Source organism: Mustela nivalis (assembly GCF_964662115.1).
Source record: "Mustela nivalis genome assembly, chromosome: 9".
Lineage (NCBI taxonomy): Eukaryota > Metazoa > Chordata > Mammalia > Carnivora > Mustelidae > Mustela > Mustela nivalis.
Window position 1 is genome coordinate 17,468,170 of NC_139028.1, and position 26,143 is coordinate 17,494,312.

Sequence of the window (26,143 nt, forward strand, 5' to 3'; positions counted from 1 at the left end):
AAGCACGCTCCAAGCAGAAGCCCTGCTTAGGTGCTGGGCACACCCAGAGGAGTCCGGCCACCCCTGCCCTGCACCTTTGGGGGTCCAGCGCTGCGGGTTCTCTGCCATCTCCCACCCTCTGTCCTCCCTGGTGGACTCAGGGACTGTCACGTACTTACAGTGTTGACCAAATAACGAACAGCCCGAGAGTAAAGTCTGCTCTTAAATCCATGCTGCAATATATTTCCAAACCTGAAGTTCAGAAGGTGACCCTTGGATGCCTGCAGTTTGAAGATTCTGAGCCCAGACCATTTTGCCCCAAGGACTGAGTGTATAACTGTGTCTGACTCTCCATTTGGGGTTTAACCAGGTCTGTGAAGCTTGCTTTGTTTCTGTAGAAAGTCTTAATTCTGGTCCTGTCTGTGGTGATGGAGCAGCCCCCTCCCAACCCGGTTTTACTGAGAATTTGTTTCACCAGGACGCTTTCATCATTGTTTTCAGTTTGGGGGGACGGGACCTGGGAGGAATTTCTGTGAGTCAGGATTGGAGCCAGAAGAAGACAACCTCTTTACCTCCCTAACTTCCTCTGAAAACTCACACCACATTCATGGCGAGTTGGTCCCATGGTTCAATCTGTCCAACTGGCTTTTTTTTTTTTTCCTTTTTGTCATGGCTACAGCTGGATGAAATAAAAAATGTTTATATTTTTAAATTCAAGTATGATGAACTTTCTAGTTTTATTTTTGTTGTAGCAAAATACGTAGAATCTGAAATTGACCATTTTGGCCACTTCTCAGTGCACAGTTTCAGTACACAGTACACACGGCATTAAGTACATTCACATTACTGTGCAGCCGTTACCACCATCCATCTCCAGAACTTTCTGGTGATCCTGAACTCAGCACCCGTTCAACACGAACTCCCCGTCCCACCTCTTGCTGGCCCCGGCAACAGCCATTCTACTTCCCGTCTCTGGGTAGCTGACTATCCCCAGGACGTGTATGAGCGGATCATACCATCGTCGTCCTCTTGTGTCTGGCTGATTTCACTTAGCTGACGTCCTCGGGGTTCATCTACACTGTAGCCCGTGTCAGAGCTCCCTTCCTTGTTAAGGCTGACTGATTCTCCTTTAAGTCCACAGCCTATTCTGGGCACCCAGTCACCCCCACGGATGGACAGGGCAGTCATTTCCACTTTTTGGAGATTATGAGCCATGCTCCAGTGAACGTGGGCACCAGGTATCCGGTCCAGGTCGTGTTTTCAAAGCTTTTGTGTGTATCCCCAGACGAGCAGTTGCTGGATCACGTGGCGACAGCAGGTGGAAGTGTCCGAGGACCCGCCGCGTTGTATTCCACAGCAACTACGCCGATAGGCTTTCCCTCCTTGGTGATCCTTCTCCTCTTCTCACAACAGCCAACATGGAAGGTATCGTCACCATCGTGGGCCTGAAGCCTGAGACCACGTACGCTGTGCGGCTGGCGGCCCTCAACGGCAAGGGTCTGGGTGAGATCAGCACAGCCTCCGAGTTCAAGACGCAGCCAGTCCGTAAGTACACGCAGCGCCTGGCCTCTTCCCCAGACCCACTGTCTTCTGGGGGGCGGAGGGGACCCCGAACTGCCCCATCCTCTGTTCGGATCCAGCTGTTTGTGCTTCAGATGGCTATGCTCAGGGAGGGCTCACCTCCTAGCCCCCTGGCCCTCAGTGCCGGCTGGTCCCCAGCCCCTTTTATGCAGTCTTTTCCCAAAGAGCTTGGTGAGGCTGTCGCAGTAGCTGGTCCCGCTTGTTAGCATCGCAGCCAGGGAGGAAATCACTGGCGCCTCCTGAAGGGGACCAGGCCAGGGATGCGGCGGCGTGTTGTGAAGGGATCTGGCAGATTTTGCTTTTTGATGCAGGTCACAAAGGCCCTAAAGCACCCTGTGACTTGAAGGAAGAGGGAAAAGACGATGATGGTCGTGTAATTAGTCGTGGGATTTTTGGTGCAGCAGAGAGATTACATCACAGAAAAGAGGAGACCGCTATGGGATGTGCGTGCAGTAGCGAGACCCCCCCCCCCCAGCAATGCGAAAGGGGAAGGAGGGCTGAGGCCTCTGCGTCCCACTCCTCCTCCCTCCCACCACGAGCACGCATCAGGGTCTCCCTCCCTTTTGGCCTCTTGTGAGAGAAGCGCTTCTTCCTGTTCCACTCGGGATGGCGTCTGCTTTCCTCCATCGCTCCCTCTTTCCTTACACCACACCTGCCCTGCTTTCCCTCCTGTCCCACCGACTGCCCTGGGCCAGCCCTGCTCCGGGGACCCCCTCTGCAGACCCACCAGGCTGCTGCCCTGGAAGGACCGGGCACCCGTCCAGCGGGAGCAGGTACGACAGACCCAGACTCCTCGAGCGGTGCAGAGCTCCCTGGGTCCCTGCTCCCTGGGTCCTCTCTCATTGCCGGGCTTATCAAGCAGGCAGGGCAGTCCCTCGCTTCCTTGTCTTCGAAGCCAGAGGCCTGCAAGGCAACCTCCCACCTCTTCCAGAAACAGGAGGCCTGCCTCGTCTTCCTTCCACAGGAATTGCTTCTTTCTGGATTTGACGTAACTTGATGATTTGAGTTCCAGCTCCGTGTGCTTCGCAGACTCTATTCATTTCTTTTCCATCTTTTTTTTTTCTCCCCCTTGGGTCTGTCTCTTGTCTTTTCTTTTCGTCTGTGTTTCGTCCATGGGAAATGCAGACGGCTCTCTTCCACGTAAGTGCCTCTTCTTACCCCCTTATCTGTTCCAATGGTGTTAACATCCGCTAGTTCTAGTTCTTAATTTAGTTTTGGTCCCTCTTTCGTCCCCTAGGCTGAAGTAGATGATGCCGTCCGGGCCCTAACCACACTGACCTTAGTCTAGCTGTGCTCTCGTCAATGTCTGTAGGTTCTACTCCCAGAGGCTAACACGCGCCCTGTTCTAGAGCATGCGACTTTTGTGTCCTTTGAAGTTGTGTTTCTTTATTAATTTCTGTGTGTGACGATTACCCCGTGGTGATGGGGACGCGCGCCTGGCCAAGCACAGTGGGAGTCTGCAGGGGGTCTCCGAGTCACACACGGCGGCACCCTCTCACCTTCTGCCTGGACTCTGGAAACGTGACCACCGCCTCACCAGGGATTCAGAATCCCTTCTGGGAAAAAGCAGCTGAAAGGATTTTCCCATTTGCTTTTAGGAGATGAGAGAATTGAGCACAGAGCCCCTTCCGTTTTCTGCCTGTGGTGGCTGGAGGGCTCCGGGAGGCCCGAGTGGCAGCTGCAGTTGTAGAGAATAGCGTGGGCTCTGGCTCCGGGTCACAGGTGCGTCCTGCAGACACTGGGCGCTTAAACCCACACTTTCAGACGGTTCTGTTCTTCCGCACTAGGTTCTGGCAACATGCATGTCCCTGTTCGGGAAAGACTGACCGGCCACTCAGTAACCTCACCGTTGAGCGGAAGCATAGGGGGATTCTCCATGGGGTGGAAGCGTAAGCTGGAAATTAAAAGTATAAGGAGCAAGGGTTATAGGAGGCCAGCGCGCTGTTCCACGGGGCACAAAAGGGTCTGACCTGCCCAGCAAGATGTCCCCAAGGGTCACTGCCACCGAGCTCTGCCTCTCACTTCCTGGGCTGAGCAAATAGTGAAGGGGAGCATTACCCAGAGAGACTCAGAAGGAAAGGTATTCAGAAAACTGCACACTCTTCTCATAAAAAGCTCCTAGCTCCTGAAAGGCACTCAGGGAAGCTTATCTTTTTAAAATTTATTCAGAAATATTGCAGCAACAGCAGAAACTAAGTAGCTCAGTGTAGGCGTTCTGAGATTTTGAGTGAGCGCAAAATCCATGATCTCAGCAGACTTGGTTCCTGAATGAACCGGTTCTGGAAGGAGTCAGGATTGGGGACTGGATTGGCGTTGTCAGGTCAAGACTGACAGCTGTCTGCTCTGGGCGGCCACTCGGACCCTGACAGCCCCTGCCTCCTGGATCCCTAATTGGAGCTTCGGTGTCCCTGCTTCTGGATTTGATCAGTGAAGGAACGGCGGCTTAGTTACATGGCGGAGAGCAAGGCCGAGATGAGGCTTCCTTCAGAGTTTCTTACCAGCCCCTGGGGGCCGAGTACTGAATCAGAGTGAGTGGTCTTTAGACGTCAAAGCCCATCCGTGGTTTTCACTCATTGTCAGTTCAGCCCCTAGAAAGGTGAGAATTTCTTAAGCAGATGCTTTAAAAGTCAATGTTTAATTTTAAAAAAGAGAGAACTCCAGACCTTGTTGTTATGTGTACCAAGATTCCAAGAACCCCTCTGGAAATCGGAGTGAGTGGTCAGCGGCCCATTCCTAGTAGGCCACAAATGGCACAGGAGCATGCATCACTAGTGGCGTGCAAAGCATTTTCTTGACCATCTAATGAAGTTATGGCCTAAGCAATCAAACTGCTAAGGAAAGAGAGTCATGGCAGAGCCTTACATTTGACTGCCTTTGTCAAGAACTTGAGCGGATTAAAAGCCAGCACACACGTACTCATATGCTCATGGAAGTTGCTTGTGATGGTCTTTCCTGTACCCCCATGACCTGCATAGAGGGGCTGAAGTGAGGGCCTAGCCCAGGGGGTGGCTAGACTCCTCCTGAAGAAGGATACAGTGAGGAAAGGCTCTCGCGTCGGACACCGCCATGCCCACACTCACTGCTACTGGGAAGGGAGGGCACGTTTCAGGCGGAACTTCTCTGAGCTCTCACTCCCATTCCTCAGAAGGCACAAGGGTTGTCCGAAATTAGGTAAATAAAGTCAGCCATCCGTTTAGCTGCATGCTTACACTGAGCCCAGGCCGGTCTCTGACACTGGCTCGTCTCGCCCGCTGACCTTGCTTTCCCCCTCCTGTGATGTTGGGGTGCTGATGCATGCCTGATCCCATGACGTTGGAGTTGGGCCCTAAGGGCACCCTCACCCCAAGGGGGAGAAGGTACGGGCTCAATAAGCTGTCATACTGAACAGAGAGTCATCGCTGCCAGGCTCCCTTACCCCCAACCCTTGACCCTCCTACTCCCCACCCCTACCCCAGTTAGGGGGCAATAGGTGAGAGCTGGTAGATTTTGCATTAGCTTATCACTCCAAGTTCCTTGTGTGCCAGTAATGGGGTTGCTTTCTTGGTTTCTTAATAGACTTACCCACATGCAGGGGCATGACCATGTCAAAGGGGTGAGCGGGCGAAACTAGCCAATGCTGCAAATACTTCAAAGAGTCGGGCTCTGAGCTACCGGGTCAGAGAGCCGGGCTCACCTGTTTGAAGATTCCTTTGTGCACGGCTCGTGTGTGTGTGAAGGTCACACGGGAGCAGTGACTCCAAACAAACAACCAGAACTCCAGCCTGGGAAAATGTCCTTGGCTCATGTATTTTTAGGCCGGATGTCTGCGTGTTGTCATGAAGCTTTTAGGTGGAAAGCTCTCGGACTCTGTCTGCTCTAGGAGGGGCTGCTTCCCTATCAGAGCCGCTGAGGCCCTGAAGACATAATGTGGCCATCAGTTACGCACCCTTTCCTCCATGACCGAGCCACACACCTTCATTTTGTTGCCCGAATGTCATCTCCTGATTCGCTTCTGAACCATGAAGCAAAATAGACAACTTCTTGCAGGGGATAAAGATCATGAAGGAGTTGTCTGCTTTTCAAAGGAGGCACCTTGAGATTTTTTTGTTTTCACATTTTGCCCCCAGATGGCATGTTGCAAGTATAAATTAAATACGTTCTAATATATTGTATTTAAAACACATAAATTTGCCAGAATAATATGGACAGTGATGCAAACGATTCAAGCCAAGAAAAGTACAAGAGAAAGGAGCGAGAGAGAGATACGCTTTCCCCTGAATGAACCAGCCCATCACATCCCAGCGAGCTCAGAGTGACTTCAGCGAGCACCTTGCCCCATATGCTTCATCTGGAAGAGAGACGGAAGACCAAACTATGAGTGTGCCAAGGCAATGGTGGAGATAACAGTGACGTTCTTCCAATGTTCATCTCGCTCTCAAAGGAGACTTTGTTTTGTGATTATTGATGGGACAACCTCTGAATAACTGACAGTGAAAAACTAAAGATCTATTCAGTGTCCAGAATGCCTCAGATGTGCCATTTCTAACAGCCCTCCGAGTGGAAAGTTGGGTTAGCGTTACTTTATTTAGTCCCAGTCTCTTCAGCGATCCCTTCTTCCGAGAGAGCAAGACCAACACTCAGCATTATTTGCAGGGGTCTCCACGCTCACGGCTGCCCCCAGAGAATCACCTTCTGTAGGGTTTGGGACGGCAGCAGCAGTTACAGTATCATCTGGATGCCCAGTGGTCCTGACGTCACCCAGCAGTGAACGTCAAGTGGAACGGTCATTTGTGTTTCTCTGGGACCTTGAGATTAGAATGAGGCACACAGGCTTTGTTCTAAGTATGTGCCCAGAGTGTAGACATGTGCCTGTCAAGAAGCACATGCAGAGATCTATCACATGAAGAGCCAAAGCCTCCTTTTTCCCACGTCTGCCTCCCCTGGGGGTCCAGGTTCCCTGTCCTCCTGACATCGGATCCCGTGGAGGCGGCTGGTCCTGCCCAGTTGGCTGTTTGTTTCAGGCAGAGTTGGAGGTCTCTGCAGCTGCTCCCAGCCCAGTCCCTGACCTGAACTCGGGGCTTGGCAGGCACACTGGCCCCCAGCTTGAAGCCAGAGAACCCAGCTCCCTGCGGGTCCGCAAGCCCCCTGCCCTCACACATGGCGTTCTTCCTCCTCACTGTCCCTGCTTCAGCTCCGGCCGCGGACACCCCCGGAGCGGCTCTTCTATTTTTTCATTCAGTGTCTATGTGCTTCAATGAGCTTTTTTCCCTTTTTTTTCACTTTCATTTTTCTTTCCTCAGTGGCTCCCGCTAGCTCTTCCACCCCTGTTCCATTGTCTCCTCCAGATAGTGAGTATCATTTTCTTCATCCGTCTCTCTGCAGGTTGCTTTCCACCAGCCGTGGTGGGTCTGCGTAATGTTATCTCCTTCACCAGGTGATAATTCAACTGTGTTGGCAGAAAGCAGGGCCGGGTTTTAGAGAAGCAAATGAGAAGAGAAATAGGCACGGGGCCTCCCAGATTCATGGGAGGCCTCGCTCCCCCCGAGGAGGAGGCAAGTGACAGGCATGGCTCTGGACAGAAAATCGCACAGTCGGGCTGCCCAGGGCTGGCGCGGCCCAGCCCGGCCCTGTCCTCAGGACTCTCCATGGGCTGGACCCAAGCTGACATTTGAAGAAACTGAAGGAATTTGCCAAGAAAAATATCTCTTCTGCAGGGTCATAAGAAATGCTTTGGGGTGTTGTGTTTCCACCCTTCATTTTAATTGGCACAGTTGGATTCAGACATCGAAATTAGATAGTGAGGCCTGTAGCTCTTGCTTTCTCCATAAACGCATACTTGTCTCGTAAATATTTGCAGGAAAATAAACAGCGTCTGCTTACAGATGTGCCTGGCGGTAGGCGCCTCGGCAAATTATTAACCCTTCCCAAGTGGGCCTTGTCATTCTCGTCCATAAAATAGGATGAGTAATCGCCCTCCTCCCCACTACCCACCCCTGTAAGAGAACATTCCAGCACGTATCAAGCTGCGTCTGCCCACCCCAAAGCAGAACCACTAAGCCTGGCAGTGACTCTGGCCTCGTCATTCCTCACTGAGCCTCTCTCCTTTACCATCTTGTTCCATTTGGTTGCCCTGTCCTTCTGTTCCCCTGGGGACTCAGGAGAGAGCGCTGTGCCTGCAACGGTGTGGAGTTTGGAACCCAGCTCTCGGGGAGGGGAGGGGAGCAAAGGGAGGTGGCAGCTGCCCGAGGCCAGCAGGCGCTCAGGGGGCCACAGGGTGGTGCCGCCCACCAGGCCCACAACCTCGGGAGGGGGCTCCAGCCCTGAGCCAGGAGCCCCTATCGCATCTGTGTGGCTTTAGCAACAGGCCCACCACGCCCACGTGGTGCTTTCCAGGCCATAGCTCTAGCAGCAAGCATCCAGGCTCAGGAACCAGAGATAGCCGTGGGTTCAAATCCCGTGTCCACTCCTGTGTCCAGCATCGTGGCCACAGAGTCATCTCTCCAGTGAAGGGCAGATTCTCCTTCTCTTGTAGGTGTCTGTGGAAATGAAAGACTCAGTATGAAAAACACAAAACACAGCGCCCAGCATGTAGTAGCTGGAATTTGTGGTGAGAGTAAATGAGGGTTATGTTATTTCTTGCCGAATGAGAGTAACTTGTCAGCAACATCTCTGATAATTTTCTTAAAATATCCATACTTCTATTGCTAAATCGGGGGAAGAGGCGGTGAGAGAATATTCCCTTCACTATCTCTTCCTTCTTTATGTGTATATCTATTTCTATATATATCTCTCTGTATGCACACATATGCACCCTTGTATAAACACGTTCCTGTATTTACTTATGACTATAATTTATATCTCCATTCTCTCCTTCACCTTTCCATGGCCTGTCTGCCTTTCGTGTTTCCATAGCAACCTGGCCTCTTCCTGCCCTCACAACCGCAGAACCGGCTAGTGAGTACAGAGTTATGGTGGCCCTTGGCCAGATTGCTGCTTGTCGCAGAGCTGACTTCCGGGTCACAGTGCTGCCCATCGTTGTCCCTTGTATTGAAAGTAACCGTTGTGAATGCATGAGGCTCTTTCCTGGTGTGGTTTCCTAAGCATGCTGCCTGCGTGGTTAGGAGAATAGACCCAGCGCCACCAGAAGGGCTGGGATGATTATTTGAAGAATATTCTGCATGAAGAGAATTTTCCAAATTTCCCTTCATGTGAAAAAAGAGAATAGGATTAGAGAAACACTAAGGAGACAAAAGAAAAGCACCTCCTCCCAGCTTTTGTTGTGTGTCCCCTCTCCAGCGTGCACACACGCACAAGTAGCCAAGTCTGTGGACGAGGGAAGGAGCCGAGGGAACGCTGCTTCCAGAGAGGTGGGGGGTGCGTCAGGGAGGGAAGTCGCTGCTCCTTCTGGACAGCTTGCCCTGCTTTGTGGGGCCTCGCAGCAGGGCCAAGGGGGCATGAGGAGTGCACAGAGCGCCCCAGGAGGGAGAGGCCTCCTCACAGCCCTCCTCCTCAGCGCTAGGAAAATGGCGGCCCCTGAAAGCAGAGCTGGGCCCGCCCAAGACTGTGTGCTGAGAGCCCAGATCCGAGTTCTGGAATTCATCTGCAGAGGGTAGAGTCAGGGCCCGACTTGTGGAAAACATCACACTTCATTGCAATGGTGACCCGTTCCAAGCTGGCCTTTATGAGGCTCTAATGAGGTGAGCTTGTGGGTTAGGCCTCAAGTCCCAAGTCAACAGGAGCCCCCGCTTGCACGGACGTGTGTGTGTGTGTGTGTGTGTGTGTGTGTGTGTGTACAGTGGTGTTCATAGCCATGTGGGGGTTTAGGTTTTATAATATTTGTAAGTGCACAGAAAAAAACTGACACGCGTCCATCGAGCAGTAGTCTGTGGGAGAAGGCAGAAAGCCGGTATCAGAAATACAGCTCCCACTCTGCTCCCTGGGCCAAGGTTTCGGGTACATAATTGAACAGAGAAGAAAAGAGTTTCCTGGTTGTGCGTGTTGCAGGAAATGGTTCTTTTTTCTACTGCAGAACATAGCTGAGGGTCTGCTTTCTTGGTGTTCTCTGTGTGTGTGTGTGCTGCAATGAATTTTAATTCCTGACGCTTTTTGAGGTTTCATTTTGTCAGCAGAGCTGAGCGGGTGACAATGAGCTGTGCTCGCATGGGTTTCACTCAAGAGGATGAGTTTGTGGTTTTGGTTTGATTTGGTTTGGTTTTGTTCTGTGTTTGGGAAAGGAATGCAATTAACCCTTTCTTCTTCAAACAGCCATGCTCCTGTCCCTTCCAGCTTGGGGCGGTGTGTGTGCGAGGCAGGAGAAGGCTACAGAACACTCGCATGGCTCGCGTCATATTCATGTGTCCCATGGTTGACTGGTCCTCCCTGACATCTAGAATCCAGATTTTTCCTTAAGGAGGAATGAGATGTTCCTCCCTGACATATGTTTAATTTTTAAACATCACACATTTCTGTCCATGGATCAGATACTCAGTAGTGACATCAAAAGAGAAGAAAGTTTGTTTTTGTTTGTTTGTTTGTTTGTTTTGGGCACCACTTGACTACTGACCAAAATTATAGGTCCCAGTGGATCCTGGGATATGAGGAAAGACAGTCACAATTGGGCAGCGGCTTGTATTTACCATGAGCGTAATCATAAAGAGGAAGGTAGTGGTCATCAGCCAGTCAGTAGAGCTGAAAAAAATGTCTGTTATTTTTGCCCATGTGTGTGTGTTAATCCTTTTATAATCATGAATTCATGAATGAATGAAGGTACCCTAGATAAGACCAAAAGAGAAACCGATCAGTTGCATATAATTCCAGCGGGGCACTGTTGGTTGGAATGTTCCAGAGCCTGTGTGGTATGGAACAATAGGGCGGACAGGTTCTATCAGCGCAGTGGCAAGGGATGTGTGACTGGGCTAAACGATTTCTCCTGCAGTATTTCTAAACAGTGGTGTCTTTTGAACAGAAAGGTACCTCCACCTCCCCTCTTTGCCCTCTTTGGCTTCAACCAGCCAAAGCCTGAACTTCCCCTTGATCTAGGGCAGGAAACCCAAAATGCCTTTTGACGAGGCAGGTTATTCAGTAACGAATTAGACCGTAAATACAATATAAGACAAAAAGGAATGTAGAGCAAGTCAAACAAGAAAACCTTTTTTTTTTTTTTCATTGTCAAGGTCAAATCCATATCTTATTGGTGCAGCCAAAAGTCTGGAGAAATAACTGTACCCAGATTGTCCAAATGTCCAGGCCCTTGTTCAGCATCAGAGTGTTAGCTTACGAGGCCAGGGGTTCAGTTTCATTGCCAGATGTCAACAGAGCCATCATCTCAGCCACCAGAAGGAAACCTGTTCCCTTCTGCACTGGCTTCCGCCTTTGTAGGTGGCTCAGTTCGGGTATCTCACTGGGGGCTCTGGGATAATGTGGGTCGATGAACAGGGGAGTGAGAAAGGACCTCCAGGACTGCATTCTCTGGCCTGCGTCCCCCAGATCTTATTCAGCCCATCCCCCTCTCCGCATGCATCACGGGAAACAGGAAATGGCTTTTCTCCATTTAATACAATATTTTGTACCTTCAGGGCACACAGTCTTGGGACTTTTCCTGCATGACCCATGTTCTCTCTCATCGCCCTTGTTTCCCAAGGATGCCGAGACATTTCTGGACTCTGTGAATAATAACTTGCTTTTTTTTCTTTTCCTTCAGCAGTCTCCTGGATTGACTTTGACCTCCGGGTCCTGAAAGAACCACCTCCCTATTTCCAAACAAGCGTACGCCCTCCTTGATGTATTAATATGCAGTGTTGCAACTGTATCTAATGCTTATTGGTGTCGTTAACCAAATGCCCTTATCGATTTATTATCCTCCTATTTCCGGGCAGTTTGTCCTCCCAATGTTTCCTATATATGCTGCTAATTTAATTTGATTTCTCCTTTTATTTAGTCTGTGATTTTGTTGTTGATTTTTTTTCCCTGCCCATTGTTTACATCAGTTTTTAATTTTTTTGTATTTTCCATGTGACCTCCTCCACTTTCCTTTCAACCAATCATGTGCGTGCGTATCATGTGACTTTGTCATGTGGCTTGCATGATGCTGATGATGTCGTCCGCGCTGGTGAACAGAAGGTAAAACTCTTTGTTCTGATTAGGGAACTACACCTGGGACCACAGCCTGGCACCTAGAGCCCACTCGTTTCTTCCTGTCTCCGATTTCCCGAGAGAAGCCATTTGAGAGATTTGCTCTCGTTCTCAGTTGCCCTCTAGAATTCATCATTCTTTGCAGCCTTGACATGACGATTTGATACTGGGACAGCCTTTGGTTTAACCTTTCACTTGGAGAAACTCGGCCCTGCAAACTGCCATCTATAGTGAAACCACGTTTGCCCCGGGGCAGTGGGCCAACTTGAATTTTTACCCAGTAGTTCGTAAAAATTATTTCCCAGAAAGCAGTTTTGCAAATTGCCTTTGCAACATTGTTGTTTAACTTTATCCAGTAGTCCTGAAAAACCACAGTTGCTCTAAAATGAGTCATGTCTGTGAAAATGTGAAATGTATCTGTTTGCAACCCTGAAAGGCTACAGAGAGAAATGTATCCATTACAGTGGTTCTGTTTGCTCAAAACCAATGAGAGCACTTCATAAAATTCATGCAAATTGAGGACTTAACTGAAACGAGAGTTCTAAGAATTTGGAATTAAAGCAGTTTGGATCGTTGATGTGTCACTGTTTAAGAGTGACCCTCCCCCTGGGCAGTGGGGACAAGAAATCACAGCTAGAAGTTGGCAGTTACCATGACTAGAGATCTCTTTGTAATCGAGAAGCACATGATTGACCCTTACAGCAAAGGAAATAAAATTATAGCCTAATTAAGCACAGAGCGGTGACAAAATAATTAGTTAATATTGTGACTGTCACAACCTTGTGAAAACATTTCTCACTTATCATAAAGAGAAAAGGAAGCCTCTGCTCACAGCTTCCCCACTGTAAAATCAAACACCTATTCGAAACCTGCCCTGGGAGTCATCTGCATTCTGTTCTCTTCTAACTGAAACTCGCACGTCAGATCACAACCTGAGACACACACGGGCTGCATTGATCACGAAAGCCAGACTAACACGAATAACCGCCCAGTGTGCCCGTGCATGCGAGGGGGTCCCCGTTTGGCCTCACATCTCTGAGGAACTGTCTGGGCGATATCCACACGGACAAAACCATCCACAGCTGTCTCGCATGCATGTTCTCTGTTCCTGGTCTGTCCTATCGTTTTGTGACCCCGACGTGTGTGAGCCCAGCATACTGACCACCTCCGGAGACGTCAGCCTTCTGGGCGTGGCCACTGTGCTCTTTTTGAGTCCCATTTACAACCAGAGTCCTGGACGAGGTCTTGGGTCAGAGCCGTCTATCATTTCCAAAAAGATGTTTGGTGTTAACGCTGTATGAAGTAAGGGTGTCCCCAAAACAGGGGAGTATCAGATGTGCTAAGGACTTTGACCTGCCTTTAAGAGGCGACCCAATCTGGGAGTCTTAGGACAGACAATACTCAGAGCCTATGATTTTCTAAACTCCCAAGTCTCACCCAAAATGCTGTGATTTCATTATTCCCCTGAGGGGAACCGTGTTCTTTTAAGACTTGAGGTGACGGCTCCAAGGCTAATGTACTAGGGAAAAACCTGGATCTTCCCCTGAGATCTGAAGCAGGAGCAGATGTGGAGTTGAAACCTGTTAGTTTCTGCCTTAAAAACAAGTGTAGTCATTTCCGTGCAGTGCTGTCATTCAGGATGAACCAAAGCACCACACGAACGAGGTTGAAACTGACCCACACCTCTGAAGAGAGATCTCTTCCAGAGGTTTTAAGCAAAGCAAGAAATGTTTGAAGATGTTTCCTGCAATTGCCCTAGAAACGCACCTTAGCAATGGCCTTGGGTGTCGGTAAAAATGTGGCCAGTACTAAAAAAAAAAAAAAAAAAAAATCCCTTAAGTGCCAGGGGAATTTGGAAGCATGATTACTCCCTGATCAAAGCACATTTCCCTTGTGGGACAGACTTCTCTGGCCATTTGCAAAGGGACAAGCAGAGGACTCCTTATACAGATGAATAGAAAGCAGCAGGAAATGGCTTTTAATAATAAAATTGAAGGGAATGGGCAGAGCAGAGCAACTAAAGTTTATGGGGGAGAGAAATAAAGCTTAGTTAAGAACACGATCACCCCCTTTCTCTGGACATGAGTAAGGCTTTCAGGTGAGAGGGGCCTCACTGAGGAAGGTATAGTGAGCAGGGAGTCTCCCAGGAGGGGACTTGCTGTGCCGAGCTACGGTGCACCCGTGCTAAAGTTTATTTTTAATATCCTGGCGCCTGGTCACGGCCCGACCTCCTTCCTCCAGTTACTCCCATCAGCCATGAGGACTCTGTGGAAATGGGCCTCCTCCCCCTCCCCACCCCCAGCATGTGTGCGCTGAGAAGCCCCCTGCACCCCCTGTCCGTGTGCCGCATGTCTGAGCATGGTTCCCCGGCCCCCAACCCATTCATAATGATGTTCTTTTCTTTAGCTACTGACACTGCCTCTCCTACTAGGACATGCTGATTCTGATGAACTAAACTCCGTAACACCCACTCTTCCTTCTTAGATTGAAAACATCACTAACCACCCCTTCCACTACCTCCTTTATTTTTTTTACAGCTGTGTGTCTGGAATGCCACGGGTCTCTGGCAGGTCGGCCCAGACTTGTCACCAGGGGTTCTGCTCTAATTGCCTTTATTCCGAAGGATTCTCTGCACTGGTGGCAGAGAGCTAGCGTGAAGGGTCTGCAGGGGGAGGCAGTGACGTGTATTGGCCCAAATCCCAGGTGCAGAGGCCGGGGGCTCTGGAAAGGGCCCAGTTCCCTAGCGCGTAGCAGTGTGAGGTCTGAAACCTCCCAGGGCCTCATGCTTCTTTCTGAGTAACCTAATGTGCGTAAAATAGTGTCGTGCACAACCTCCCTTGCGGCCTCGGAGGCAGGAGCTGAGTTCATTATTGGGGGCTATTTTGGTCCTAACTTCCTCAGCCTGGACACAAGCCACACCTTCGTGGTCATATTTTCTTTTTAGGTTGATGAAACAAAGATAATTGATCAATTAATCTGTTGGTGTTTTCATGACACCCACGAGGAAGGACTCAATGCCTCTGTGGTTCAGTCTGTCGAAGTTCATTTGTTGCTGTTTCACTCATGCCCCAGGCTGCCGTTGGTCTCCCCAGCCGCCCCCCAGCTGCCCCCCAGCTCATACACTCACACCCATAATTCCCGAGGAACCCAATTTGAAAGGGACGTGTAGGCCAGATGCCCCCATGACCGTGGCCTCAGAGTGAAACGTCCTTTCTGTAAGAGCCGTGCTCTCTCATCGTGCCCCCCAGTGTTTCCTGGAACCTGTAACCAGGATAGCAAAGAGTTAAGTCGTGTCAGCACAAGCAAATTCTTAACAACAAAGAGGAAAGAGCTCAGGAGAAAAGGAACACTTGACTCCCAAGGCCTGTTTTGGGGGCCCAGGGCTTAGGACAAATGGAAACCCATCCCACTGTCGGCCCCTCGCTAGGACTGTCAGCCCCCTTGGTACCCCTAGAGTAGCCAGGTGGGCCGTCAGAGGGGGCATCACAGGGACTTGGAGGCTCCAAGGCACATTGGACTCACCTGTTCGGCAGAGAGCTCGGTCTCAGGAAGGACAATTAGGCTAGCAACTGCACATCCTGCTTCCCTTAGGTAATTTGCCCATCCGCCAAGGACCAGCCAGACTTCTCACCTCTTGTAATTTCCAACGTTCCTGAGTTGGAAAGACCTAATGGGCTTCCTATTTGAATAGCCAAATCATACACTGTGCACTTTTCTAAACAAGTAACAAAAAGGCATCCCTATGCTTCAGATTGGTTTTTAATTGCTTGCAAGAAGTAGTTCAGGGCAGGGAGCAGGAGTTAGGATACGCAAAAGTAACAGAATTTGTGATGCCAGACAATCCTGTTTGATAGAAAAAGGGAGAGAGTCCAATGGGAGCCCTGCATCCGTCCCTGGTTTGCACTCAGATGCCCAAAACTGTGCCGTCCCCAAGTGGATGAGGAAAGAGTATGGGTCGGGCCTCCCTGAGCACTTCAGTCAAAAGATAAATAGAATTCTTGGTACTTGGGCATTTGTCAGTGAGAACTAGAGTCTTGTTTTCCTTTTCAAATTCACAAATGCTGTCCACACACCCTGGGCTTTGCTATAATTTGTGTTGTGGAACTCAGATACCCAGCAGTAAGATTTCTGACCTCAGGGCTTGTGCTGATCAGGGGAGGGGCATGAAGCCGACTCCGATTTTAGGGCACAATAGCACAAAAATGACAACCTACAATCTGCAAAGCCAGAAATAGACATTTCAATTACAATCTCTAAGGGGAATTTATAGGACCTGCCTGTAACATTTCTGACTGTATGCCATCTCTGTGGCATCTTCTTATTTTCTGGCACACACGATTTACATTCTTCAAGCGAATACCAGGGCTGCCTAATATTTTATATTTGTTATCAGCAAGGTTTATTTTTAAGGTGCTGTTGGGGTTTTTTTAGTCTTTACATAAAATATTTTGGGGGGGATGAATTTTACTCATGGCTGAAGCTAAATTCCAAAGGTGTAATTAACCCCAGGGGTTTTCTTGGAGCAACCTGCCGATTGCTGCTGAATTGCAAACCAACATTTACAAATAATTACAATATTGGTTTTGCTGAAATTACCCATAATGATTTCAATCAGAGAAGCCATTTCAGAACAGAGCGCACATTGGGACCCTCTAAATAATTTCCTCTCCTGATAGTGTTCAGTAAAGCAGTGAGCCTCCCAAATGCCAAGGCCCATTTCTCCAGCCTCAGCCAGACGTCAGACGTGGCTAGAGCCGCCTTCTTGCCGAGAGCTCAGGAAGCAGTTTCTTTAGCCAATTTGTAATCTTTAGAAGAACTGACAGATGGTGAACATTTGAAGATGGATAAGACAGTTCATTTGGCAAACAAAACCTTGTCTTGTTTACCTTTGAGAAGCCAATGCCTAAGGGTCTACCTAGTACCTAGAAGGGAGATACTCGGTAAACGTTTGTGGAGTAAGTCAGAGTTAAAGCACTTGAAGTGATAACACCTAAATGTTACACGATATGCTCTCAATTCTATAAGACAGTTAAACGTATGTGTCAGAATGATGTAGTCATCACTCCGATGAAATGATAGTGACAGAGAGCATTCCAGCTTTGGTCAATGTTAGAACTGTGTTCTAACCGCGCCGTAGAGTCTTTAGTGATATCTCTGTGATTCCGATTCTGTTTTTTCTGAGACACATCTGAGGATAAGACTTGACTACTTTCATTGGGGCTGTTGGCTTCCGCAGAAGTTCCTTGGCCAGATTTTTGCTCAGAGGTCTTTGAAGAGAGCTGGGGGAGGTCTCTTTTCAAAGACAGGACTTTTAGGAGGATAACGTTTTACATTGTTTAAAAAAAAAAAAAAAAGACAACCGTGTGCCTTAGAGATGTGGAATTAGTGATCTGGGGGTACATCGCCCTGAAATTGGCAGGACATCCTTATTTTGAGTCTCTTTCACAGTGTTGTGAAAATGACCAAGGTGTTCTTGGATAGTTCATCCTAAGGCAGTGACTGACTTCAGGTCACAGCGCTGGCAGAGGGAGAGTGGGCCCTGGAGAACACCCAGCCCAGGGCCCCTAGTCTGCATCTGCGGATAGTGAGGCAGAGGCCTAAGCGATTAGTTTTACAGGGACCCCCACAAACATGAAAGGGAGCACCTTTTCTAAGTAGATACTCCCCCCAAAGCAAAGGCCTTAGGGGAAGGACTGGGTCCTTGCCTGGCGAGTGTGTCAGAAGGGCCACGATGCTGCCTCCTTCCCTCCTTAAGGCAGATAGACCACCACCGAGTTAGTGTCGCAATTCCAAATATGGAAGTCGTCATCCGTGCCCATCCCTGTTTGGGCCACAATCCCTCCCCGTCTGCCTGGGACTGAGAGTTGTTCCAGAGCGCAGGACTTGCCCGGGCCAGCCAGGATGAGTTGGTCACCCTGCTTCAGAGATTAGGATTAGAAAGTTCCACTGGGCCTCGTGATTCCATTTGTTCAGCACGGGTGACTCTCCACAGACCTGCCCCGTTCTGACGTAGCCTCCACGGGGTTTGAGGTTCTTCATACACTGGATATTCATAACGATATAAGCCACTACTAAACTTCTGCGACTTAGTCCAAACGAATTTGGAAAGTGTGCCCCCCTTGACATTATCTAAACCAAATTCCTAAATGTCCTCCACTGAAGAGTTGAGGCCAGTGGCTAGGGAGTGGCACAAAAACAGGACATGTCTTTGCCTAAAACCTTGTTTTTATCTTTTTTAATTCTTGGTTTTCTTTGTCCTTCATCACCAATCGAGGAAAACAAGCCACAAGCACAATTTTTCCTAAATCCTTTCTCCCTCAGACATTAAGATGAGGCATCCTCCCATCACGCACCCCCACGTGTCCCCATCACCATGGCTTCGCAGGCCTAAGTGTGCACACAGATCGCCCGGGATCTTGTTAAAACGGAATCTGCATTTCTGATGAGCTCTGGGTGGTGTGCGTGCTACAGGCCCAGGCCGAGTAGCAAGGGCTGTCCTTGAGTGCTACCTCTCTGGTTCCTTCTTGTCTCAGAGGGAGGGGCGGATGAGCAGCCGTCGTGAGGTTCCCGAAGTAGCTGAATGAGGAGGACGGGCTGAATGGCTTTGCCGGTGGCCTTGTCACAAATGGCCAATGGTACACTTTGGGATGATGAGGTCCGAAACTTAGTGACAGACCTTTCTGGGTTTTCGGTCACATGTCTGTGATCCTGTCCTCCAACAGACAAGCCAAGACAACCCACAGGAGGGTGATTATTGGATAGACTCTCCCCAGTTTCTGTCAGAGGCCATGAACTAGACATAGAGTTATGTCCTCGTAGGAGATGCATGATCCCAAGTGCATTAAATATCCACTGGGACCCCTACCAGACCTTCTCTCACCTCCCTGCTTCTAGTATCCACTTATGATGTAGCTTGTCTTAACGTAAGTCAGTGTCTTACAGAGGAACCATCCCAGCCCTAGTAGTTCATCCCGTACGAGCCCAGCTTCCTTCTCTACCTTGGACTCACAAGCCGAGTGTGTACTGCAAATAGAGACCTCGACTCTTTTCTCTTGAGGAACCCTAAAGACATTTGTTTCCTCTCTTCTCACAAATAAAAGACTCTAATGATTGTCACTTTAAACAAGGTGCCAAGGATTATCACACAGGCAGCTGAGCCCTGAACGCAGGATATGCTTATAGGAGACTTGCCCCTGGCAGCTTGGGCTTTATTTAAGCACAACTGGAAACTTGTCATGTTTTTAAATGAGTCTAAGTAATAGACTTTAATTCATAGAAAGCAGGTCACAAGCATGCAGTGTTGTTCCACCCCTGCTAGAGATGTGGGTCCCCAGGACCCCCAGGTTGAATCATGTGTCCAGGGAAGAGACTGGCTGTTTTGAAGAATTATTTTCTGGGCTTAAGTTTTCTCCTTAAACACTCTGACACATTTTTCTGTATTTCAGGCCATTCTTCAAAATGTATCAGGCTCATCAAAGTTAAATCTGCAGTTGTAAGAGCAGGCAAAAAGGAAATGCAAGCACTAGAGAGAGACATTAAAAAAAAAAAATCCTGTTTCTAAAATGGTAAAAGGACTGTGCTATCAGGCAGGGTCTCCCGGAACATTCCCAAAAAGCGCTCCCAGTTTGGGGCTGAGTCTGACGCATTTAACTGGAACCCGAAGTTTTCTATTTATTGCTTTTTCACCATTTGAATTTCTGGGAAAGCAAGAGAAAAAAAAAAAAAACACCCCAGCCCCACCCCCATCACTACACCCCATGCTGACGGATTGGATTTTCCTTTGTGGGTGAAAATATCACATGACTTAACTGGCTGTTTCAGGTGAACCCAGCGCACCTAAGCTCGAAGGGCAGATGGGAGAGGACGGAAACTCCATTAAGGTGAACCTGATCAAGCAGGATGACGGCGGCTCCCCCATCAGGCACTACCTGGTCAAGTACCGAGCGGTGAGTGGCTCCGTGGCCCCTGCCCCATCTTCACCCCCACGTCTGCAACCCTAACATCCACCTTGTTAGCACAACATGCAAAGCCCAGGTGGGGCAGAAATCGTTCTGTGTCTTGCAGAAGGCTCAAGAGCCCTGGTCAGGGTTTTAAATCCCAAGCTTGACCTACAGCCTTCAGGCCATGCCCACACTGGGGCCATTTTTTTTTTTTCTTTTTAATTTTATTTCTTTTCAGTGTTCCAAGACTCATTGTTTATGGATCACACCCAGTGCTCCATGCAATCCGTGCCCTCCTTAGTCCCCACCACCAGGCTCACCCAACTCCCACCCCTCCCCTCCAAAACCCTAAGTTTGTTCCTCAGAGTCCACAGTCTCTCATGCTTCGTCTCCCCCTCCACCCTCCCCCAACTCACTTCTCTCCTTCATCCGATGACCTCCATGTTATTCCTTATGTTCCACAAGTAAGTGAAACCACATGATAATTGACTCTCTCTGCTTGATTTATTTCACTCAGCATAATCTCCTCCGGTCCCGTCCATGTTGATATAAAAGTTGGGTATTCATCCTTTCTGATGGAGGCATAATACTCCACTGTATATATGGACCACATCTTCTTTATCCATTCATCCATTGAAGGGCATCTTGGTTCTTTCCAGTTTGGCAACTGTTGCCATTGCTGCTATGAACATTGGGATACAGGGGGCCCTTCTTTTCAATACGTCTGTATCTTTGGGGTAAACAGTAGTGCAATTGCAGGGTCATAGGAAAGCTCTATATTTAATTTCTAAGGAATCTCCACACTGTTTTACAGAGTGGCTGCACCAACTTGCATTCCCACCAAAAGTGGAAGAGGGTTCCCCTTTCTCCACATCCTCTCCAACACTTGTTGTTTCCTGTCCTGTTAATTTTGGCTCTTCTAACTGGTGTAAGGTGGTATCTCAATGTGGTTTTGATTTGAATCTCCCTGATGGCTAATGATGATGAACGTTTTTTCATGTGTCTCTTAGCCATTTGTATGTCTTCTTTGGAGAAGTGTCTGTTCATGTCCTCTGCCCATTTTTTGATGTGATTATCTGTTTTTGAGTGTTGAGTTTGAGGAGTTCTTTACAGATCTTGGATACCAGCCCTTTGTTGGTAGTGTCATTTGCAAATATCTCCACCCATTCCGTGGGTTGCCTCTTTGTTTCGCTGTTTCCTTTGCTGTGCAGAAGCTTTTGAACTTGATGAAGTCCCAAAAGTTCATTTTCGTTTTTGTTTCCTTTGCCTTCGGAGACGTGTCTTGAAAGAAGTTGCTGTGGCCGATGTTGAAGAGTTTACTGCCTATGTTCTCCTCTAGGATTTTGATAGATTTCTGCCTCACGCTGAGGTCTTTCATCCATTTCAAGTTTATCGACATGTATGGTCTAAGAGAATGGTCGAGTTTCATTCCTTTTGCTGTCCAATTTTCCCAGCACCATTTATTGAAGAGACTTTTATCCCCTGTATATTTTTTCCTGCTTGGTCAAGGATTAGTTGACCATAGAGTTGAGGGTCCATATCTGGGCTCTCTACTCTGTTCACTGGTCTATGTGTCTGTTTTTGTGCCAGTACCATGCTGTCTTGGTGATCACAGCTTTGTAGTAAAGCTTGAAATCAGGAAATGTGATGCCCCCCGTTTTTTCTTTTTCAACATTTCCTTAGCAATTTGGGGTCTCTTCTGGTTCCACACAAATTTTAGGATTGTTTGTTCCAGCCCTTTGAAAAATGCTGGTAGAATTTTGATTGGGATGGTATTCAAAGTACTGATGGCTCTAGGCAGTATGGACATTTTAACAATGTTTATTCTTCTGATTTTGAAACCTCTAAATTGACTGAGGTGGTGACAGACTCCTACCACGATTGATTTCTCTGCTGCTTGAACATTTCTACAAAGTGATTTTGCCATTACCTGGTACTTTTTGCAAATAATATATTGGTATCTCATAATCAGTGTATTTGATAAAGTGTGTATTATGGGCTGGGCACTGCAATCATGTGCATTGTCTCCCCAGGAGAAACCTGTGAAGTTGGCCTTAGGATTATCTGCCCTTTACCAAGGAAGTAACGCACCCATGTGATCTCTCACAGCTGGGTGAGCAGAGTCTGAATCCGGGTCTGTCTGAAGACACTGGGCTCTTCACCCCTGCCTTAGGCTGCCTTACCATCCCACATCACAGTCGTTCTCACCTGCCCCTCAGATCCTCCCTAAGCTGGTCTAATCTTGCTCACAGTGAACTTGGCCCTGAACCCTTTCTTCCTGGTTTGCTCACCATCTAAGATCTAAGAGGTCATCCTACTTTGTACCTCCAGGCCCCCAAAATGAGAATCCCTCCCACTTTCTTAGGTTTTAGAATGACCCTGGGCCACTGCCAGCACACTCAGTTGCTGAGAGGTCGAGAGGCAGTGTCTGAGCACTGGGAATAGCCTCTTGCTAGGACTTCTTACCTAGCAAGGACTTACCTTACCTAGTAAGGACTTCTTACCTAGGAAATAATGAACCAGAGAGCAGTGTGCTTTCCTGAAACAGAAAGAAAGGATTTTTCAAGGAAGCTGACTTACTCCTCTTTTGATCAGCTGCCGCTGAAGGGATGGGGAGCCCTTGCCTGGTTAGGCTTAATGGAGAGTCACTACAGCAGAGCCCCACCAGGCACACTTCCCAGCTGGTAGGCAGACCTGTCATTCTACTCAGCCCTTCCCCAGTTGATTGCAAAGCCAGGCAGGAGGAGGACATCAGAGGAGGAGCTTCTGTGGACAACCCTGAAGCCAACCTGAGGGGTCCCTGTGGCTTCCTCACTGTGGAACAGGATCAGGTTTGAGCGGTGGCCCAGCACTGCCCACGGGAAGTGGACAGTGTGGTCAGATGGGCTGTCTCTGGCCCGTTAGGCCGATGTGGCCCAGCCAGACATGGGATGCAATTTCGGCTTTACCACTTCCCAATAGGTCACCCAGACTTCCAAAAACCTCCATTTCTCCACCCATAACGTGGAAATGAAAGAGCTCATCAAGTTATTGTAAACATCAGTTATAATATAAGCAAAGCACCTGAAATGTGCCCAACACATGGAACCCCCATCCCCCACCCCATAATACAATAATATCTGCTAAGCGCTCGGCCAGGGCTGGAGACACCTCCCAGATGAGGCCCCCAGAGATGTCAGTTTTCCAGAAGAGCCACTGTGGCTGTGCCTGGCAGGTCTGCCTTTAAAAATTGGTGGGGACAGGACATTGAGCTATGTGAGATTTCAACAGCCTTACCTGTCTTGTCTTCTACTCCAAACGCTCAGTGTTTGCTAAGTATTGTTGTTATATGTTACTAGTATTTTTGTGTAACATAATATTTGCTTTATATTCTGGTTGCCTGTTTTATAGAGTTTACCAAGGAAATCAGCCTTTGAGAGAAAGAGAATGTAGACCACTGAATTTCTTTTAAGTTTTTTACAAGACCAGTGCTCTAACCCCTGAGCTATAGGGCCCTTTTAAGTTTTTTAAATTCTAATTGGGCCACTGGTGACCCTGGCCAAGCAAACGTGTGGCCCAACAAAACCCTTCACAGGCTGGGATACAATGAGAAAATAGTGGAAAGCCTAGAAATCATGGGGTCAGGCACACAGTAGGTGTTCAACAAATGGTAATTTTTATTAACAAAATGAACCTATGCCACGTTCCCGTGTGGGAAGGTGAGTCACACAGCTGAGTGGGAGCAACATCCTGAAACCAGACAAGAAGCATATTCGTTGCATGGCTCTTCTGGGGTGTCCATATGCCACGTCTTCCGGAATGTTCTTGAGTCCCTGGGTGCCCTGGATGGCAATGGGACAAGACACTGGAGAGTTGCCCTATGGCACCCGCCATCAGCTGCTGTGCTTACAAAATGCGAGGTTGACCTCCTGACCTTCATTGTCCTTAGGGGTTTTCAGGCTGGTAAAGGACAACCACCCTGGCCTCTCATCGGTTTTTATTTGTATTATTTTGTAATAATAGTAGTGACTCCCTGAAGCTCTTCCCGTGAGTGGGTCTCACCAGCATTTTCATCTAAACTATCCTGGTGTCTTGTGTCCTTCCTGCCGGTTTCTCCCAGAAGCTCTCCTCCGAGTGGAAACCAGAGATCCGGCTCCCGTCTGGCAGTGACCACGTCATGCTCAAGTCCCTGGAATGGAATGCGGAGTATGAGGTCTACGTGGTGGCTGAGAACCAGCAGGGGAAGTCCAAGGCGGCTCACTTTGTGTTCAGGACCTCGGCCCAGCCCACGGCCATCCCAGGTATGACGGCCTCTGCTTTTCTGTGAGTTTCCTGCTTGGAATTAATGCACAATGCTTCACCTCCTAACGTGCCTGAACAGCCCCTGACAACTTGCTTGCTGCCAGCCATCCTCATGATTGGTCGCCCGTGCAAAGCTTTGTTGTGCTTTGTACCTATCTGTGCAGTGGGTTGAGATGTATTGGACCCCTGGGAAGGCTTGGCCAAGCATCCTGGGGCAACGGTCCTATGTCATTCAGCCCTGGAGGACGGAGGCTAAGCCGGCCCGCGGGACTCCTCAGATGGGAAAAACCCAGCTCCAGCCAAGCCTTGGCAGTTGGTTGAGTAAGGATCTTTTTTTGAGACCTTATCTACCCTCTGCCATTCCATACAAGGACCCCCTAATTGTTTTTAAGCGCTTTCTTTTCGATGCTTGCTTATTGCACAATCATGGTCCAGACCTCTTCTCTGTGGGGACCCCAAGAGAAGGAAGAGACGGTGCCCAGTTAGTTAAAAATCCCATTTTCTGAGGGCCTCTCCACTGCAACAAAGATTAAATTGAATCGCTTGAAACAGAGCAAGTGGAGAAAGGAGATGTTGGCAAACGCCATCTGTGAAAGGCATCCGCTGGCGACCATGACGGGAGTCGTTCTCCTAGGAGACACAGACCTGTCGCTAGGGATCCAGGACCAACTCAAGTGTGGGAACAAAGTGAGAGTCCTGCCTGCTGGCCCAGCCCCCTTGCCGCTGGTGGTTAGTCTCCGCATTGACCAGACTTCAGAGCAGAAAGCAGTCTTCAACACCACTCTGCTTCTCCAGATCAGCCAGTGCCAGCCACAGGCAGGAGAGGGGGACACCGGCCCTATAGTGCAGCCTGTTGGAAGGGGGCCCCGTAAACTCTCTGCGTCTTCAAGCATAGTAGGAAGATGTCCCAGTCTCCCAGCTGCCTTAGTGTGGCCCCCTCATGCCTGTCCTGTCTCTGATGCTTGCCTGGGGGCTCTGCTCAGTTGTCACAATAGCGCCTCCCAGCGGGAGAAAGAGAGAAAGGCTGTGGCCGCCTAGGACGTGGGCCTGCGTGTGCATGAATGGGTTAAGGAGATGGCAAAGTAAGACCACTGTGGTTTGCGACGGTTGAGTGTGCATGAATGCGTGTGTCTGACAGACATGCGGGGCTCCAGGGAGTGGGCAGGCCAGACGCTGATCAGTCCTACCCTCCACATTGTCAGGCAGGGCTCTTAGTGCCAACAGGCAGCAGTAAAGGCACTGGGCATGGCTGCAAGAGGTGTTCTCACTCCTGCTCAGCCCATGTCCAGAGGTGGCCCTACCATCCTGTGCCCCTTCTTTCTTTGTGCTCTTTGGTCCATTTTTCATTGAACTCGATAGTCTGGAGTGTGTCCGTCTGTGTTCAGCCTTTATGGGACGCTTAGGAGTTGGGGGAGTGACAGGTTTAAGTCAGCCCTTTGCAGCGAGAGAGATTTCTGACGGCACCTGTGGCCCAACCTAGGCAACATAGGCATGTGGCTGGGTTGCGCTGCGTTCCCATGCTGAGTGCTGCCCCTGGCATCAGCCTGTGGGGCTGGAGCAGGTGGAGACCCTGTGAGTCAGATACAGGAACAGAAGACCTTGTCCTCCCAGGTCCTTCTTGGTAAGCTCCCAGGTGCCCAAGGAAGCCAGAGAGTGCTAGAGGGATGGCTCACCTCACCTGCAAGGGCTCTGCTGTGTGCTGTCTTGAGGTAGTTCTGTGCTTGCTTGGACTTTCCTGGCCATGTTGTTGGGACCTGTGGACAAAACCTGTGAATTTTAAGCTGTGCATTCGTGGTGGGATCGGCGGTCAGCAGGGTGGCAGGAGGTGAGGCGTGCAGACTAGTTCGTCTGGAACAGTGGGGGGGTGGGGGAGGCAGGGCGTGGCGCCCGAGGAGGAAGAGTCCAACCTCTCACTGAGATGCTTATGGTGCATCTCTCCTACCACACGCAGAAAGCTGTAGAGGCTAGGAGGCTGTGGACAGGCTCGTTGACTGTTCCTAAGAGGCCTGACCTTAGTCAAAGGTAACACTCTCCTAATCACACTCCTGGATTTGACTGCAGAGGCTCTGTTCTCTCACTTGAATTTCATTTGCTCGCTGACCCCTAACCCCCAAATTCGCCCTGCTGTGCTGCTTCTGGCCTTGCTGAGCTTCGGAACTGGCCTTACGGGAGTAATACCATACTGAGCTCTTCTCTAACCTTTGTCAGTTTAATTTACTAAGTTGAATTAACCTTTGATTCTTGCGTTTTCT

The 26,143-nt window shown here is 49.2% G+C and overlaps 1 protein-coding gene and 1 long non-coding RNA gene across 19 annotated transcripts in view; one reads left to right on the plus strand and one right to left on the minus strand.

The window, feature by feature from the left end:
• NCAM1 (neural cell adhesion molecule 1) overlaps positions 1 to 26,143 on the plus strand; it is a 297,158-nt gene that overhangs the window by 255,692 nt on the left and 15,323 nt on the right. For 6 of the 15 annotated variants that reach the window (XM_082682582.1, XM_082682585.1, XM_082682574.1 and 3 more), the window contains 3 exons: positions 1,393 to 1,524; positions 19,492 to 19,616; positions 23,713 to 23,890. In XM_082682582.1, the coding sequence (XP_082538708.1) occupies positions 1,393 to 1,524; positions 19,492 to 19,616; positions 23,713 to 23,890 (435 nt within the window). Of the gene's footprint in view, positions 1 to 1,392; positions 1,525 to 2,685; positions 2,701 to 19,491; positions 19,617 to 23,709; positions 23,891 to 26,143 lie in introns of all 15 variants that reach the window. The other 9 variants (XM_082682573.1, XM_082682583.1, XM_082682586.1 and 6 more) reach the window with 3 other exon arrangements.
• Positions 23,247 to 26,143, minus strand: part of LOC309840493 — a 45,122-nt gene continuing 42,225 nt past the window's right edge. Inside the window, exons 7-8 of one of the 4 annotated variants that reach the window (XR_014298627.1) lie at positions 25,570 to 25,645; positions 23,247 to 25,461 (exon numbers count right to left, since the gene is read on the minus strand). This is a non-coding gene — a long non-coding RNA (uncharacterized lncRNA). Of the gene's footprint in view, positions 25,659 to 26,143 lie in introns of all 4 variants that reach the window. The other 3 variants (XR_014298628.1, XR_014298629.1, XR_014298630.1) reach the window with 3 other exon arrangements.